The sequence below is a fragment of the Mus pahari genome, chromosome 2 (assembly GCF_900095145.1).
Source record: "Mus pahari chromosome 2, PAHARI_EIJ_v1.1, whole genome shotgun sequence".
Classification (NCBI taxonomy): Eukaryota; Metazoa; Chordata; class Mammalia; order Rodentia; family Muridae; genus Mus; species Mus pahari.
Window position 1 is genome coordinate 65819540 of NC_034591.1, and position 19803 is coordinate 65839342.

Genomic DNA, 19803 nt, shown 5'->3' on the forward strand with positions numbered 1-19803 from the left:
GAGAAGGAGAAGGAGAAGGAGAAGGAGAAGGAGAAGGAGAAGGAGAAGGAGAAGGAGAAGGAGAAGGAGAAGGAGAAGGAGAAGGAGAAGAAGAAGAAGATTGGTGTCTACCCCAAGCCTCTGCCTCTACCAGCCTCCCTTGTCTCAGTAAATAACGTCACCATACACAAATTTCGGAGTTAACTGTGATTCCTTTCTTTCCTTTCCTTCTTCTCTTTCCTTTACCACTCATCATCCAATAATATCTCTGTGACTGATCCTCTAGACCTACCACCAATGCCTCTACTGCTTTTTATTAGTTTCTACCATCCTCAAAGCTATGGCTGAGCCTTGCTTGAATGACTTCAAGTAGGGACTGAGTGGCCTCCGCATTCTTGGGACTTTTCTTTAATGTGCTTTATTACAAGAGGCATGGTTTATAGTGTCTCATCTCATCCCTGGACATTGGCCAGGCTCACTTCTTCTTGTTCTTCTCTAAACCTGTTATTTCCAAGCAGAGATGTTCTCTGAGCACATCATCTGAGGCAGCTAATCATTGCTGTATCCAATTCTCCTCAGGGCCTGTGATGCATCTATTTTTTGTGTTCCTCTACTAGAAAGTAGGCAACATATTAAAAGAGACTGGAGGTCCTTCTACTCCTGGGCGGTAGTTTCCCAAAGAATAAATATTTGTGGAGTTGAGAGCTGAATAAGTAGATACACAAACTATATGGCTTTTGATATTTCTCTGAATTAATATCCATATTTAAAGCTAAGTCATCCCATTTCCCAAATAGTTTCCCACATAATCTTCCTCTAACTTTTTTTTATTAAAAATGCTATTTATTTACCTTTTTTGGAAATACCATTTCCACCAAGTATCACAGACTGAAATCAAGCATGTCAGAGGCCGAAATAGATAAATATATAAAATTGCAGAGAAAGCCAGAATACTATGAAAAATGCCATTTCGTATCAGCTTAGACCTTGCAGTTTTCAATCTTTCTGGTATCAAATTGAGGTCTTGCTTGTTTGGCATTAGCTGAGCTATTGGCTGAGACCCTGATGCAAACATTTTGTCCCAGTTATGAATAACGGGTCTCAGGCTTGCTCATAGGTAGGGATTGAAAAATGATGTCTTGACTAGAAACTAGTATGAATAACAAAATTGTTAAATAAAATATGAAAACCAGTAATAACTAAATAAAATAAATGAACCCTCTGCAAAGCAACAATGCAAATAAACTGCAGGTTTCCCCCTGTGGAATGTGAAAGCATAGCAGCTCTCTTATCTGTCTTGGCCAAGACCATCTTTGGCCCAACTCTGCCCAGCTGTACTCTTTAGAATTTTCTTAGCCTCAGAGGCTACACCCAGCAGTGACCCTGCTCTACTAATAGTCACCATGTGCATTTCCTACCCTTTGCTTTTTGCTGGTTAAAATTCATTAGTGTTTGCAATTCCATCTGTCCATTGTACAGAGTTTTAACAAATGGTGCAAATTATGATAGGCCCAAGGCTTATTCTTTTTTAAAAAAACGTTCTCAACATCATCAAATTGATAGTTTTCTTTGACTCTCTTCCAAGCCACAGCTACAAGGCTGTTTCCATGAGGCTGAGCTATTTATTTCTAAAGCAGAAGTCATGAGAACAGATACTGTTAGAGAAATATTTCAAGTCTGCTGCTAAGAGCCACTGTATGCCTCAGCCTCTGCATGAAGTAGCTTTTGGGCAAGAAGAGGAATGCTTTTAGGGACCCTGGACTTCTCTTCAAATTTCACATGGTTTTTATGATAGTCTGATCTGGAGAGGGCATTGTAATATACAGAGACCAGTTTCATTCAATATGGGGAGGGGCACTTTCAACAAGGTTATAGAATACTTTGATGTATATTATACATTTTTAAAGTTCTTCCAATAAGGACTCAACCAGACTTTATAAAGATAGCTGTAGTGATGGTTTGATAAAAAATGGTCCCCATAAGTTCATAGGGAATAGCATTATATTAAATGTGGCCTTGCTGGAGGAAGTTTGTCACTGGGGGTGGGCCTAGTGTCCCTCTCCCTTCCTGCTGCCTACTGATCTAGAAGTAGAATTCTCAGCTACCTCTCCAGCATCATGTTGTCCTATATGCTGCCGTGCTTCTAACCATTATAATGGTTTAAACATCTAAACTGTAAGTCAGCCCCAGTTAAACATTTTCCTTTATAAGTGTTGTTGGGTGTCTCTTCACAGCAATAGAACATTGACTAAGACACTGTCTCGGGGAAAGATGTTTTTAATTGAACCAGTAACAAATACTGAATGGATACATACACACAGACCACAGTTTCTTCCCCAGCACAAGTAAAAATGAGATCTAGGAATACCCTTTTTCTTAGTCCTACATTCTGTTTGACAGGATGCTTTCCCAACACAAGCTCCCCTCTTTCCTCTCTCCTGTAATGTACCTCATGTTCAAGGACTCTCTTGTGCAGGGTATCTGGTTTCTCACCCATTTAATGGCCCTTTCTTCGCATCCTAAAAGAGTGCCTCATTGGCTTTAATTTCACTTATTATTTTTTTCCTTTAGATTCTATTTTAAATTATCTTCTCTGCCTATTGCTGGTATTCATGTGAGTATATTTCATGTGTAACCTTCTAATCCTACTATGTTTTTATGCAAGCAGGCAAATAGCTAAAGCTTCATTCTTCATGTCATTATAGAGGCTTCCACTAGAAGGTGTGGCCCAGAATAAAGGTGTGTCTTCCAACCCCAAGATCCAGATTGAATATATGTCTTCCAAACTCAAAGATCATATTAGAAGTAGATCTTTCTACAATTTGCAAAACACTTGAAACTCAAGAAGAAGGAAGAGCAAAGTGTGGACGCTTTGATCCTTCTAAGAAGGGAGAACAAAATACCCATGGAAGGAGTTGCGGAGACTAAAGGCATGACCAACCAGAAACTGCCCCACCTAGGGATCCATCCCATAAACAACCACCAAACCCAGACACTATGAAAAATGCCAACAAGAGCTTGCTGACAGGATCCTGATATAGCTGTCTCTTGAGAGACTCTGCCAGTGCCTGACAAATACAGAAGTGGATGCTTCCAGTCATCCATTAGACAGAGCACAGGGTCCCCAATGAAGGAGCTAGAGAAAGTACCCAAGGAGCTGAAGGGGTTTGTAGCCCCCTAGGAGGAACAACAATATGAAGTAACCCCAGAGCTCCCTGGGACTAAACCACTAATCAAAGAAAACACACGGAGAGACTCTTGACTCCAGCTGCATATGTAGCTGAGGATGGCCTAGTCGATCATCAATGGGAGGAGAGGCCTTTGATCCTGTGAAGGTTCTATGTTCCAGTATAGGGGAATGCCTGTGCCAGGAATCAGGAGTCGGGGGGTTGGGAAGCAGGGGAACGGGGGAGCAGATAGGGGATTTTTGGATGGGAAACTAGAAAAGGGGATAACATTTGAAATGTAAATAAAGAAAATATCTAATTAAAAAAAAAAAGAAGTGGATCTTCCTACTACAAATTAACCAAAAATCCCTCATAGGTATACCCTCCATTTGGGGGATTTAATTCTAAATGTAGTCAAGTTGACAACCAACAATAGCCATCATAAATTTACCCCTTATTAACTTATCATGTCAACATATGACAATATAATCATATCACCTTACTTGGATTAAGTTCCAAATAAAAACAGTAACCAGATAATAATAACACATAAACATAATGTAGCTATCCCATATATAATCACAAATGTATTATATATTTAACCAGGTCATATTACACCTAATATGATATAACTATCCTGTGTACAACTACAAACTCATTGTAAATTTAGAATAGATGGCAATGGACCATGAGGGAAATTCTTTTAGTATCTCAAACTTAAATATGATATCCATTGACATTCTCTTAATTGATGTTACATCATATGATAAGTACATTGAGGACAGAATACTTAAGTATCTACAAATGTAATCTCAACAAAATACAATAGAAACTCTTGTGTCTACTATAATCCTCATTTCTATAACTTGTCACATGGCCTTAGCTGAAATTTATAACTAAATTCCTCTACTACCTATTCTGTCTTTCCTCCACCCTTGGCAAGAACCTCAGCAGGTCTTGGCTCTTTTCCTGGAGGAGTGACCCATACCTTCATTCCTGAAGGGTCTTACCCTTTGTCCTCCTGCAGGGATTAGGTTGTTGTAGTTTCCTACTGACTTTAACCAGACATGGTAACACAAGGAAAACCCCTGCCTCAGGACATGGGGCTCCTGGTTTTCTGCTCCACCACCAGCCTTTCCTGTCTCCACACCAAGTGTTTCTCCATCCCCCAAATTCAAAATCCTCCTTTATTCTCCGGAAAGGGAAAACCATCCTCTGCTACAATCTATTCTTAAACCAATGGTATGTCTACACAAGCTAAATCCATCTTCTCACCACCCACCCCTTCATCTCATAACGAAGCATCTCATTAGGACATTGAAGAACCAGTCTCAAAAACTACCAAATCTAATTGCTTTTTACTTTGTGTAAAATTTTTCCTTAACCTATCTTATAATTTAACATTTTGTAACTTTACCGTCTTTGAAATCCAGACATTACAATATTCTGTTCTCTCAGCCCTCTCTGCTAAGCCTTCAATCCTCTTCCATCTACTCTCTTACCAATGAAGAAACCGTGTATCTAAGAGGACCGGTGATCAGAGTTGGGATGGCTCCTCTCAGTTCCCTCAATGCAACCTTGGCCTAGGACTCATCCCTGCAAAGATGTGTGTGAAGTTTGTGTTCTTAACTTGAAAAAAGCACAAAGGAAAACAAGGTGGCACAAACTTGAATAACACTAAAGATTCTTCACTCTGCATTGAAAGAGACTGTGTGTAATAACTTAAACAAGTGATTTAAAGATGGATAATAAAGATGAAGAGAAACAGCAGAAAAATATACAAATATTAAAAAAAATATAAGATGCTTGTTTTGTGTTAAACATGAAGACACACCAGCTGGTCACACAACATATGTAAGAATATACAGATATTTGTAAATGAAATATTTAGACAGAGTTCTCAGCTGTTTAAGTTTCAGCTTGCACTGAGTTTACTAAAATACATGTTAAGCTAAAATTTATAACCAAGTAGAAAGATTCTGTCCTCTCATATCCTGAAATGTATGATGGACTCAGAAAAGTAGAACCTATTGCACTGTATAGAGCAATGACCTCTGAAATTGATATTGTTTCTGAATATAGAAAGATCAACTGTGGTGCCAACAAGTGCTTGCAGACAGGAGCCTGATATAGCTGTCTCCTGAGAGGGTCTGCCAGTGCCTGACAAATACAGAAGTGGATGCTCACAGTCATCCATTGGACTGAGCACAGGGTCCCCAATGAAAGAGCTAGAAAAAGTACCCAAGGAGCTGAAGGGGTTTGCAGCCCCATAGGAGGAACAACAATATGAACTAACCAGTACCCCCAGAGCTCTCAGGGACTAAACCACCAATCAATGAGTACACATGGTGGGACTCATGGCTCCAGCTGCATATGTAGCAGAGGATGACCTAGTCAGTCATCAATGGGAGGAGAGGCCCTTGGTCCTATGAAGGCTCTATGCCCCACTGTAGGTGAATGCCAGGAACAAGAAGCAGGAGTGGGTGGGTTGATGAGCAGGGGGAGGGAGTTTTCAGAGGGGAATCCAGGAAAGGGGACATTTGAAATGTAAATAAAGAAAATATCTATTAAAAATTAAAAACAAATGTAGAGAGAAAGAAAGAAAGAAAGAAAGAAAGAAAGAAAGAAAGAAAGAAAGAAAGAAAGAAAGAAAGAAAGAAAGAAAGAAGAAAGATAGATCAGCTCCACACAGTAGTCAAATCTCATACTCAAATAGTAGTATTCAGCTTTTAAATAAGAAAAATCATGAAGCCAGTGGTGACATCAATAAAATACCCCTTAGGACCTAAAGATGGACTTTAATATCTTCTTTCCTAGCTCTGAATTGTGAGCATTGCATTTCCACTGTCAATTTCAACTGTTCAAAGCTGTGGAGAGAGCTCTGCTGAGTGAGTCTCTGGTACTAACTGCACTGTCAGTCAGCATTCTGCACACCTAGGCAAAGCAGTGCCTAGAAACTTGTCAGATGGAGAAGTAAGAGCCTCGTGTGACCCAAGTGCAAACTGAAGATATGACATGGGCAGAGTGCAAGTCATCTAGCCAGAAATCTGGCTATGGGTGGCAAGGGGTAGATGAACTCTTTTGGCCTCAGTTTCCCCATCTGTAAAAGAGGGATATTGACACAGTTTTTCTCTGTGAACTGAAATGCATGAAGTTGGGGTAGTGCCTGACATGGCCACCATTAGCTTAGCATAGTTTAAGATAACCAATATTTTCTTATCTCTGCCCCGAGGAACTCTGAGCCACATTGTCATCACATAACAACACAGACTTAGACAAATCTGATTGTGTTTTTGCTACTAGACAGTTCATATACCTTCAGCCTCTTAAATTTGTTCTTCTGGTTTTATAATCTGGAGTCACATATTCTGTGTATCCCTCATTCTAAAGACTTAAGAAAACCTAGGCAGTGATAATGAACTTTAAAAATACATTCTACTGAAGTTCTGAATGGGCACTCATGGAAAAACAACTCTCTACAGCTTAGTTCTGGGTGTGTAAAAGCTTTCTGTATATACTGTTTTCAGTGGCTAGCTAACAGAAGCATCATTAATCAACACTTTTCAGTTATACAGCTCTGTACTAAAAAAAATGGAGATAATTTTCCCTAACCTCCCTCCACCACTGATGACTATAGCCATCTGAGGTTTGGGATAATCAGAAAACTAGGGTTCTATTTCTCATGCCTGTATTGCCATCATAATTTGGATGGGGGTGTGGCAGTGTTGGGAGGAGACTCAAGTTGATCAAGACATAAGACACAGTGGTGGCTTATCCAAGTACACAGCTGCCTTTGCCCCTTAGCTGTCAACACTTGGAACAGTTATTGCTATCATACACAAGGGGCAAGGTCAGAGTAGGCCATCCAGACACAGCAGTCATAGCTGTTTCTTTGATACCATTCCAGCACCAGGTTAAAGGCGCTCTACTAGCTCACAGGTTCTGTGATTCAGATGTAGTACTCTAAGGTAGAGATAATACCTATCCTAACCCTGGGTTTTCTACAAAAAGGTGCTGTTTGAAGATCACCTTCAAGGTCATTCCCACAAGCAAGCTAGATAGGGAGCTCAACATTAACCCTTTGCTAGTTGTCTTTCTGCTAGGGCTTTCAGAATAGAATATTATAGATTGAATGACTTGGCCCTACAGAAGGTTATTTCTCACCATCTAGAGTCTGTAAGACCAAATCAAGGTATCAGTGAGACTGTTTCCTTCCAAGGCCTCTCCTTGGCTTTGATACCACCATCTGCTTGATGTTTCTTAATTAGGGCCTTTCTTCTGTGTGAGTACAACTGTCCCTTCTTTGATAAGGACGTCAATTACATTCATTAGGGTCTCATTCTTATGACCTTGTCCAGCCTTGACCCTTCTTTAAAGGCCCTAGATAGCCAATTCACATTAAGGTTTAAGGCTTCGAATGCTTAATTAAAGAATGTGAAAAACATAGTTCACATTCCCTGAATTCAAATTTATGTCTTTTCATCAAATCTAAGATTTCATCTCTTTGATCCTATAGAATCTTGATTATACTCAACATTATTAACAATTATAATATCTGCCATTAGTTGGGCTTCAGTCTAAAGTGTAGATTATATCACCTATATATTGTTGTGCTGATGTTGCGTGTAAAAAGACTAAGACCTAAGGAGAACGTGAGGAGACTATGTGGTCAGTCATCTGCAACAACAATCAGTTTATGCTTCCTTGTTCTTGTTAGCTTACCTACTCACCCCATGTCGAGCTGTGGCCCTCATCAGTGTGGAGTGTGGCTATTTGTAATTCCATCAGTATTAACCTGTAGGCAAAAAAAGAGTCTGGGGTTTATAAAAACAGCTTAAGAGTATTGGTGGTTCTTGCAAAGGACCTAGGATTCAGTTCCCAATACCCACATGGTGATTCACAACTGTTGTAATTTAATTCCATGAGCTCTGACACCCTCTTGTCTGAAGACTGCATATACGTGGATCATATTCGTATATACAAGCAAAACACTTATGCACATAAAAATCCTTTAAAAGAGGAATGACCTTATGTATCATTCTAGAAATGCTTTTCTTTGTACTTTACTTATAACATCTATGGCATAACTCATGGTTTCACTCCCCCGAGCATCCTGTACTGCTTCCATTTCACCCTTCTCCTTCCCTCCTGCCCTGACCCTGCAGGGGAGCATCCCATAATTCCTTTGTCATAGAGCATCTCTCCCTGGACATGTTTTTCTATTGTTTCTGTCCCTTCTCAGTGTGTTCCATTTTAACTGCTCTACTTAAGACTGATCTTTCTTCAACTCCACATCGCATTTAATCCTGCTTGACTGTTTTTCCCATCATGGTCACCACTTTCTAACATGTGGTTTGTGTATTGAGTTTCCTGTTAAAGTCCTCCATGCTACAAGGGCAGAGACCTTTTCACAGTAATAAAATACACACATTGAACATGCACCCTTCCAAAAGGGACTGGTTCAAGTATACAATGTTTAATGTGATTTCTTGCTTTCATGAATATTTTGGGGTCGAACGTAGCACTTTAGATATTGTTAGGCTCTGGGTTTGAAGATGATGTGTTTTTTTATAATTCCTCTCAATCATCATTTCCAGCCTTATTTTAAATAGAACACCTGATTATTTTCCCAAAATGTTCTTTTCACTTAATGGTTGTATTACTCATTATGGGTAGTTACAACACTTTCATAATTAATCTTTAATTGCAATACTTGCATAGCATTTCAGATGAAAAGTGATATACAAATTAAACCCACATCTCACCTTGGATAATTATCACAGGTCTGAATAATGTGCATGAAGCCCTGGCATGGCAGAGGGCTCTTCCCAATGACAATGTGTTGATTTTCTAATTAAACAAAGGTTAAGTAGCATTTTCACTTGAAGACCTATAATTTAAACTTATGACATTTGCCACCAAGAAAGATTTCTACAAAGCAGTAAATTGAACTCAACTTCTACTGGTTCTGGTGCATTAACATCTTTTGCATAATATATAATGACCATGTTCAGCATAAAAGATTTTTCTTCATATCAAGTACATCAGGAAATGTACTTTCTAGCTCACTGATCCATTTAAATAAATCAGGAGGCCACCTAGGAAAGAAATGAGCTTAACTTAGTGCAGACAGAAATGGCACTTCACTCACCTGATTTATAAATTAAGAGGGAATTTTCTAAAACTTAGTTAAATGAGTGAATAAATGTAAATTACACTATACTGACATATTATGGCCACGGGGCTTGTGATATGGCTCAGAGTGCTTGCCTGGCAAGCTCATCTGGATTTAATCCATAGTATTGTACAAAGTGAAAAAGAGATGGGGACAAAAGGAGGAAAGATAGAGTAAAGGACAAAGGGAGGAAGTAGGGATTAAAGTGCTAAGAGAAATTTGCAAAGCTATATATATATATATATATATATATATATATATATATATATGTACAATGTTATATATAATACATATGTTTATATAATATATACTTAAGTAATTGCTGTATGTTGCCAAAAGTCTTTACAAACCTGATACCAAAAGCAGGAATCATAAAAATAAGTAGGTCAGTATGACTTCACGACTTTTATAGGGAAATAAAATACCATATACAATTTAGAAAGTATAAACTAGAGGAAATGAGTGCTAAAATCACAGCAAAGAGATAAAGCTCAAACTGTAATTATCAATCAATAAAAACACACCATCTCCCATCTGCTTCCCAATGCAAAAACATGAAGCAACAGTTTAAAAGTAAAAAAGGACACTATAAAAATTTCACGTACCTGTAATCCCACTGTGAGACATTGGAGACAAGACGATCTCTTCCAACTTCTTATGGCCCTTTTTCTTTATGTCTTTTCTTGTTTACACTCACGTGTGTTCACAAATAAAAGTGGTGGCTAGGGAGATGTTTCAGCAGTTAAGACCACTGGCCACTCTTCCAGAAGAGCTGAGTTCAACTCCCAGCATCCACACGGTGGTTTAGAACTATCTGTAACTCCAGTTCCAGGGATCCAGTGACATCTTCTAGCCTCCACAGCACTGCAGTCAGGTGTTACACAAACATAGATGCTGGCAAAACACCATATACATAAAATAACAATAAAGGTTAAAAATATTTTTAAATACTTAAAGTTGTCTCCTAAATGTAAAATAGTTATGTCTGAGTGGCAACTAGGTTCAGTTATGCATCTTGCTTATCAATAGATAGGTAGATAGATAGATAGATAGATAGATAGATAGATAGATAGATAGATAGATAGATGATTTACACAACCTGTAACTATTCCATTGATAACTAAGCAAATATGAGAGGGAAATAACTAAAAACAGCCTTTTTTATTTTTCAGCATGTTTCTGATAGGGTTTAATTGTCTTAATTGACTGGTGGTGAAAATTCAAATAGCTATGCACTTATGTAATAAACGGCCCTTTGGAAAATCCATCACTGCAAGAACAAAAACCAGAGCAGCAAAAGTGGCAGGAGCTAAATTGAAAGTCTAACACACAAAGGGTGACTAATGGGCTGAATTACTTCCAAATCAGGCAGAGGCTCTAATTCTCCCCAGCACAGAGGTGTGAGGCTGTGCTGACAAGCAGATGGCAGGATGGGAAATCCTTCAAAGTGGTTGTGGTTAATAACTTGGTTTGCTATTTACTATTGCATAGCTTTGATCCAAAAGGACACTGGACTCTCTTCAACTCATCTTTTATTCAAATATTTTATAAAAACAAGATGCTACTTTGGAGAGTGCTTATTCAAATCAGTATGTGACCCAAGGAAAGCACTGTAAGGCTTGGGCTCAAAAAGGCAGTAAAAGGATTCATTTGCCATTTCCCTGGTGAAGATGTGTAGGTACAAGCAGATTCTGATCCATCCTGTGATAGAGTTTTTGGTCCACTAGTCCTGCCCAGTGAATGTACAGCCATGTACTTTTGGACAGGTCAAATGATCTGACTGCATCTCTAGCTGGATAATCTTATCTAAACAATGTGTTTTGCTCATATAGTGTGTGTGTGTGTGTGTGTGTGTGTGTGTGTAGGTACACATGCACTGATGTGCTCACCTGTGCATGTGCTTGTAGAGACCAAAAGTTGACATTTCTTATCTTCCTCTTTCTTCCCCCCCTTATATTATGATATGGTCTTTCACTGAACGTGGAGCTCAGCATTTTGAATAGACCAGCTGACTGTTGATCCCGGGATATCCACCTGTCTCCCCTAACACGGCACTGGTTGTTACACACAATGCTGCCATGCCTGGCTCTTAAATGGATGCTGAGGATCTGAACTTAGGTTCTTATGCTGCAAGCACTTTACCATCTCCACATCTCCCTCTCTCTTTCTTTTTTTTTTAACTTATTGGGAGTTTTATTAAGGAATTGGCTCGAGGGGTTATTAAAACTAAGAAATGTAGCAGTCTGCTGTGTGGAAGTTAGAGAAACTAGAAAATTGGCAATATAATTCACTACAAGCTCCAGAGTCCAAGAATAAAGAGTGCCAGTTCTGAGGGCAGGGAAAACAGATGTCTCAAATTGGAGAGAGAAAATTCAAACTTCCTCTGTCCTTGATGTTTCTCTGTTTCAGACAGACAGACAGACAGACAGACACACACACACACACACACACACATACACACACACACACACATTGTGCTGGAGAATGAAGTTTGAGCAGCCATCTTAGCTCTTTTTCACCAACACTGACTTTTTCTTTAGTTCACATAGAAAATGGTGGATTTTATTATGTCCCCTTCAGACATGTGTATCATTGTACGTTGCTCATAGTCACTCCCCACCACCCTCCCTCATCTATCCCCCTCACTTGTCCCCTTTCCTTCAACAATAAAGTTCCCTATCTGTTCTCTGGTTTTATGTAATATTAATATATATATGCATATTTATATAATAATAGATCATGTCATATACAATGTATCCTGCCATATGTAATAGTTTCGCTTTATACAACGTATATAGTTATATGCATTAAAATCTGCACCCAGAATTTAGACTGCTTCACTTTTTTTTAAATTTATTATTATTTTCTTTATTTACATTTCAAATGCTATCCTGAAAGTTCCCTATACCCCACCCCCACCCCTGCTCCCCTACCCACCCACTCCCACTACTTGGCCCTGCCCTTCCCCTGTGCTGGGTCATATAAAGTTTACAAGACCAAGGGGCCTCTCTTCCCAATGATGGCCGACTAGACCATCTTCTGCTACATATGCAGCTAGAGACTTGAGCTCAGGGGGTACTGGTTAGTTCATATTGTTGTTGCACCTACAGGGTTGCAGCCCCCTACAACTCCTTGGGTACTTTCTCTAGCTCCTCCATTTGGGGCCCTGTGTTCCATCCGATAGCTGACTGTGAGCATCCACTTCTGTGCTTGCCAGGCACTGGCATAGCTTCACAAGTGGCCGCTATATCAGGGTCCCTTCTGCAGAATCTTGCTGGCATGTGCAATAGTATCTGGGTTTGGTGGCTGATGATGGGATGGATCCCCGGATGGGGTAGTCTCGGGATAGTCCATCCTTTCATCTTATAGACTGCTTCACTTTTAAAGTATCTACATTTATGCCCCCATAAATGTGTACATGTATTCCATAAATGTGGGGTACCTGGCCAAATGCCCTGTCTCTGTATCAGATGGTTATCACTAGTAATGAAACCATAGACGGGCTGAGAAGTAAGACAAACCTGATCCACCTCTGCTGATCTCTAAGGCCTTGAGTAAAGTTTGTGCCTCAAGGTCTCAACTTTCATTACCTGTATAATGGGAGAGGAATGATGATACTTTCCTCTGCAGGTTGTGGTGAGGATCAGGTGGATGACATTTACTGGAATAAGAAGTACATAGCTGTTGATTAGCCACTAATTTGGGGGAGGACTGGAAATGATATAAATATGGTACCCACATTTGAAATTATCCAAAATATTAAAAAAAATTAAATAAGTAATAGAAATACACAGAACCAAAATTACAGCAAAAGACTAACTTGGTTTTGGTTTTAATAATATTTTCTTTTGTCGGGCAGTGGTGCTGCATGCCTTTAATCCCAGCAATTGGGAGACAGAATCAGGTGGATTTCTGAGTTTGAGGCCAGCCTGGTCTACAGAGTGAGTTCCAGGACAGCCAGGGCTACACAGAGAAACCCTGTCTCGGAAAAACAAAATAATAATAATAATTATTAATATTATGATCCATTTTGAACTCATTTCCAGAGATGAGTCTGCTATAAGATACATATTTGAGCACCCACTTTATCAGCTGTTAAAGAAAATCTCAGTTATGGAAGAATATTGTAGACTCAGTTAAATTCACCTGTGATATAATGTTGTTATGGGTCCTTATATGTACATTAGAACCTCTTTCCTATATTCATGTTTGTAAACCTCAATTCTACTCTGTAACTAACTCCAGAAGTCATAATGAACATCATTGCATGATACATGTCTCTTTTATTTATTTTTAAATTTAACCTTATATTTCATATACTATGAATGTACCATGATCATATTCACCCTCTCTTATCCCTCATCCATTCCCTTTTTTCATCTCAATTAGTTCTTCTTATACTTTCATGTCTTCTCTTGCCCTGATGAGTTTAATTAGGATTACTTGCATGAGTATGGGTTAGGAGTCATTTACTGAAAGCATGGGCCTCTTACCAAAGGATACACTACTGGAAGAAATGATACTTCCTCTTCCAACAACAATAACCACCAATAGCTGGTCAGGAAAGGGTTTCATTCCCATCCATGTTAGAATGCTGAGGAACTCAATTCTGCACATATCTTATGCAGATATCCACAGCTCCTGGGTGTTCATGATGACAGCACATATATTACTATGGCATAAAAACAGAGAACAGAAATGGAACTTTATTGTTGAAGGAAAGGGGACAAGTGGTAGGGATGGATGAGGGAGGGTGGTGGGGAGTGACTATGAGCAACGTACAATGATACATGTGTATGAAGGGGTTATAAGAAAATTCATCATTTTGTATATGAGTAAAGAAAAAGTCAGTGATAGCTAAAGAGAGCCAAGATGGCTGCTCAAATATTACTGTTTAGCATGGTGTGTGTGTGTGTTTGTGTGTGTGTGTGTGTGTGTGTGTGTGTGTGTGTGTGTTATCCTGAAAACAGCATTTAACAGTTATGTCTTGAAGTGACATTTAGAAAAGGCAACGAGACTGGGAGTGGTGGCGCTCGCCTTTAATCCCAGCACTTGGGAGGCAGAGGCAAGCAGATTTCTCAGTTCAAGGCCAGCCTGGTCTACAGAGTGAGTTCCAGGACAGCCAGGGCTAAACAGAGAAACCCTGTCTCAAAAAAAAAAAAAAAAAAAAAAGGCAATAAAATCCAACCTCAAATAATAATAACTGTAACATACTTGATTTCTATGTGGTTAATTCATACTTCTAGCCAAGATGTCCTAAGTACCTTAATGTGAACTTCAAAGCAAAATATTTCATGAGACAAGAGTCACCAAATACAATGACATTTCAAATGAATTTATGCCTCCTGACTAATTGACTTACTTTTAACTGTGCTAATGTATTCATGACTCTCTACCTTTAAGTTCAGCAGATAACGCTATAGGTCTGAACACTCTGAAATTAAAGAACAAATAAACTAAAGATTTCTGTAAGCCTCTTTCCCATAAGAATCCAGATTATACATTTTTACATACCTACAAGCATTTTGTTTCAATGGCAAGTTTATTTTTTTTCAGAAGACAGCCTCTTTTAATTAGCCACTACAGCCTAAGGAGAAAGCTTCAACTCTTTCTGTTTAGACAGGACAAACTCAAAAGGGAAAAAGACTAGGTGGATTTATTAACTCTCTTCTACTGCAATTTCCTAAACACACTGAAAGGAAAGGCAGTTGTAGAAGCCCTTAGAACTCTGTACAAAGAACCCATCTGAACTCTGTGCTTTCTGTCATTCCCAGGTGGTGCTGGGGGCCAGCAGGGCTTCCTAGGCTGCATCCGCTCCTTGAGGATGAATGGAGTAACACTTGACTTGGAAGAAAGGGCAAAGGTCACATCTGGATTCAAGTCTGGATGCTCAGGCCACTGCACCAGTTATGGGGCTAACTGTGAAAATGGAGGCAAATGCATCGAAAAATACCATGGCTACTCCTGTGACTGCTCTAACACAGCCTATGATGGGACATTCTGCAACAAAGGTATGGCAGAGACAACTTCCAGTCCAATCTTTATACATCTTTATAAGACAAAATCATCTATCTAGTGCTTCTCAGATGCAAATGGTTGTGTTTGTTTCTAAGGGTAAGGTGAATTCCTCTCCTACCTTAAGAGAAAACATCTGATTATACCTTACCTTTATTGTCTACGAAGATAAGAGATCTGAGCCTAGTGCACAATTCCCCTGATCCCGCACTGGCTGAAACATTACAATGTAAAGAGTCTCACCATTTTGTAATGGTGATTGACAAAGTACAGGAACTCTAAAGGGAACTCAGTCTTAATCATCCCACATCAGCATCAATGGTCAAATGCAGTCCTTTGATACTTGTGTGCCCTCACCCCACCAGCTGCTAAAGCTTGAGATAGTCTCCACTCATATTGTTATTATTGTTATCATTGCTCTTATTCAAAACACTTTCATGAGTGGTTCTCTACCTACATCACCCTACCTCAACCTCCAAAGATACTGAAATATGATTGGTAGATCTAGAGCATCATTTATTACAGTATTAGTCTAGTCTTTAATGATCCCTTGAATCTGTAGTTAAAGTCCACATAGACAATAAAAATACAAGAACCTAATCCATATACATGTGTGGTGGTTTCAATAGGAATGGCTCCATAGACTCATGTTTGAATACTTGGTCATAGGAAGCTGCACTATTAGGAGGTGTGCCCTTGATGAAGTTAAATGTGGCATTGTTGAAGGAAATATGTCACTGTGTGGGTAGGCTTTAAGGTCACATATTCTCAAGCTAGGCGTAACTAGTGTGACAGTTTCCAGCTGCCTATGGATCCAGATGTAGAACTCTCAGCTCCTTCTCTAGTACCATGGCTACCTGCATACTACCATGCTTCCCATCATAGCAATGGACTAAACCTTTAAAACCTATAAGCTGGCCTCAATTACATGTTTTCTTTATAAGGACTGCTGTGGTCATGGTGTCACTTCACAGCAATAAAACCCTAACTAAGACAACATGTTTTCACTGGGATGTACTCTGTGATCACATATGACTGAAAGAAATTCACTCAACTGGTAAAGCCTAATTGCCCATATGTAAACAGGAGGAATACAAAGAGCAGCAGCTGGCACTTCTCCTAAGCCACAAAAGCCTGTAAATCACTCTTCTCTTTCTAAATGAATGTATAGCATTTGGAGAAAGTTTGCTGTAAGCTGTTTCTGTATCTATCTAAGAAGCTTTACATAAGTACTCATTCATATTTTCATGAATACATGGAGAGCTGTTTATGCTGGCATTATTCACATAAGATGCTACACACAGAAGGAATTGTTCCAAAATGTTTGCCTGTACATCCAGGCTACTGTCTGACAGGGCTAGAATATGAGCATACAAATTAGATCAGACAGGATTTGAAGAATGAGTGTGAGACAAGAACAAAGGTGGAAAGGAATACCATTGCTGAAAAATACCAAGCAAGACACATTAACAGGACCATTACATTGCGTTTTGTCTGCTTGGAACAACATGCTTCTGTGATTTTCCTGTGGTATACAATGGAATGGGCTTGCAGAACACATCAATTTTGCACTTGTAGAAATGACAGTCTTGCAATTACCATTCATTGTGCTTGATGCTAATTTAATGCAGTCCATTCCCTTGCCAACGTAATGTCTGAATGCAATCAAGTAAGTGCTAATGCCTGAGACATTGCACTATGTAAGTAACAATTTAAAGCAAATCATGTTCCCCTTCTTACTGGAGAGTTAAGTTAAACACAGCAGTTCACACCAAACCTCTGGGGGTTAATCAGCAATGTTCAGGAAGGGGCATCTCCCTTTCCCTTTAGCCAGTACCAGAGATAAAGGTAAAGGAAGACTGTACATTCCTTTGATGTTATCTCAAAGGGTTTGTACAAAAAGACATCTAAATATTCTCCTACTGGCAGCTTACTAAGATGAATTTGCATTTGGCTCAATGGTTTTAACCAAAAAAAATTTTAATTAAAAACTGTAAGTATATTTGAAAAGCATCTGTGAGCATCCTTCTGGGAGATAAGATCCTCCTTACCTTGGTTAAGGTGACAGTAATACCAGTTTACAGAAGATGCAGCCACACCGATTTATGTACTCAGCAAGCTTCATCGCGTGTCAGTGACAGTACCTCCTGGTGAACCTCTGTTCGAGCTCTCCTTCTGTCTTCTCAGAACTCACCGCCCTGGTAGCCTCGTACCTGTACAGCAGTTCCTACAACCATCCTCCCACTGGTACTACAACTGAACACATTAGCAAAAGAATAGGCTCAATTAAGGTTTTTCTGAAGTAATCCTTTCATGGTTTAGATGTAGAAAATGCCCAATATTTTCTAAGTGAATAAAGCTGGTCCCAACCCACCACATGCAACCCAGTTATAAGTTTCTGTTTCAAAAATGCACAGGTAGGGACTGAAGAAGACAGGTCAGCAGTTAAGAGCACTTGCTGCTCTTAGGAAGAAAAAAAAAAAACAACCTCACATTCAATTATCAATACTCATATCAGGCAGCTGACAACCTGTGACCCCAGATCCAGGTACTCCAGTGCCCTCTTCTGGCCTCTGCAAGAACCTGCCCTCATGTGCACATACTCACCTAGAGACATATACATAAATGAATGACAAAATAAACCTTTGAGAACACAAACCTATACACGTATTGTAAAGCAAACTGAGCATACATAACAAAATATGACTGTGGGGGTTGTGTGTTTTGTTTTGCAGAGAGGGACAAGAGTGGAACTTTTAAAACTTGTTTTTGCTTACTTTTATTTTTTAATCATATAAAATAATTTTGTTTTTATTTTCTGTTGACTTTCATCAGTCACCTTACATAGAGCTATGTAACCTTGTAGGTAAAGGTCTCTATCACTATTTGAAGCTCTAGAAACTGCCACGTTCTGTAGATTAATGACATTCACAATAAGAGCTAACATCTGGGAAACAGAAATGGAGGACATGAGAAGTTGTTCTTTGTTTGTTTCTGTTTTTTTTTTCAATTTTTATTAGGGATTTACTTCATTTACATTTTAAATGCTATCCCCAAAATCCCCTATACCCTCCCCCGCAACACCCCTACCCACCCACTTCCCCTTCTTGGCCCTGGTGTTCCCTGTACTGGGGTACAGTTTGCAAGATGAAGGGGCCTCTCTTCCCAATGATGGCTGACTAGATCATCTTCTGCTACATATGCATCTAGAGACACGAGCTCTGGGGGTGCTGGTTAGTTCATATTGTTGTTCCACCTACAGGGTTGCACCATCTTCAGCTCCTTGGGTACTTTCTCTAGCTCCTCTATTGGGTGCCATGTGTTCCATCCCATAGCTGACTGTGAGCATCCACTTCTGTGTTTGCCAGGCACTGGCATAGCCTCACAAGAGACAGCTATATCAGGGTCCTGTCAGCAAAATCTTGCTGGTATATGCAATAATGTCTGCGTTTGGTGACTGATTATGAGATGGACCCCAGGGTGGAGCAGTTTTTGGATGGTCCATCCTTTTGTCTCAGCTCCAAACTTTGTCTCTGTCACCCCTTCCATGGGAGTTTTGTTTCCAATTCTAAGAAGGGGTGAAGTGTCCATACTTTGGTCTTTGTTTTCTTGATTTTCATGTGTTTTATGAATTGTATCTTGGGTATTCTAGGTTTCAGGACTAATATCCACTTATCAGTGAGTGCATATCATGTGAGTTCTTTGTGATTGGGTTACCTCACTCAGGATGATACCCTCCAGATCCATCCATTTGCTGAGGAATTTCATAAATTCATTGTTTTTAATAGCTGAGTAGTATTCCATTGTGTAAATGTACCACATTTTCTGTATCCATTCCTCTGTTGAGGGACATCGCAGTTCTTTCCAGCTTCTGGCTATTATAAATAAGGCTGCTATGAACATAGTGGAGCATGTGTNCTTATTACCAGTTGGAACATCTTCTCAATATATGCCCAGGAGAGGTATTGCTGAATCCTCCAGTAGTACTATGTCCAATTTTCTGAGGAACCACCAGACTGATTTCAAGAGTGGTTTTACAAGCTTGCAGTTCCACCAACAATAGAGGAGTGTTCCTATTTCTCCACATCCTCGCCAGCATCTGCTGTCACCTGAATTTTTTATCTTAGCCATTATGACTGCTGTGAGATGGAATCTCAAGGTTGTTTTGATTTGCATTTCCCTGATGATTAAGGATGTTGAACATTTTTTGAGGAGTTTCTCCACCATTCGATATTCCTCAGTTGAGAATTCTTTGTTTAGTTCTGTGCCCCATTTTTTAATGGGGTTATTTAGTTTTCTGGAGTCAGTCTTCTTGAGTTCTTTATATATAATGAATATTAGTCCCCTAACCGATTTAGGATTGGTAAAGATACTTTCCCAATCTGTTGGTGGCCTTTTTGTCTTATTGACAGTGTCTTTTGCCTTACAGAAGCTTTGCAATTTTATGGGGTCCCATTTGTCAATTCT

General features: G+C 39.4%; 1 protein-coding gene across 1 annotated transcript in view; it reads left to right on the forward strand.

The window, feature by feature from the left end:
- Positions 1-19803, forward strand: part of Cntnap2 (contactin associated protein like 2) — a 2102194-nt gene that overhangs the window by 1848474 nt on the left and 233917 nt on the right. The window contains exon 18 of the mRNA XM_029535530.1: positions 15096-15332. Coding sequence (XP_029391390.1) covers positions 15096-15332 — 237 coding nt within the window. The remainder of the gene's footprint in view (positions 1-15095; positions 15333-19803) is intronic.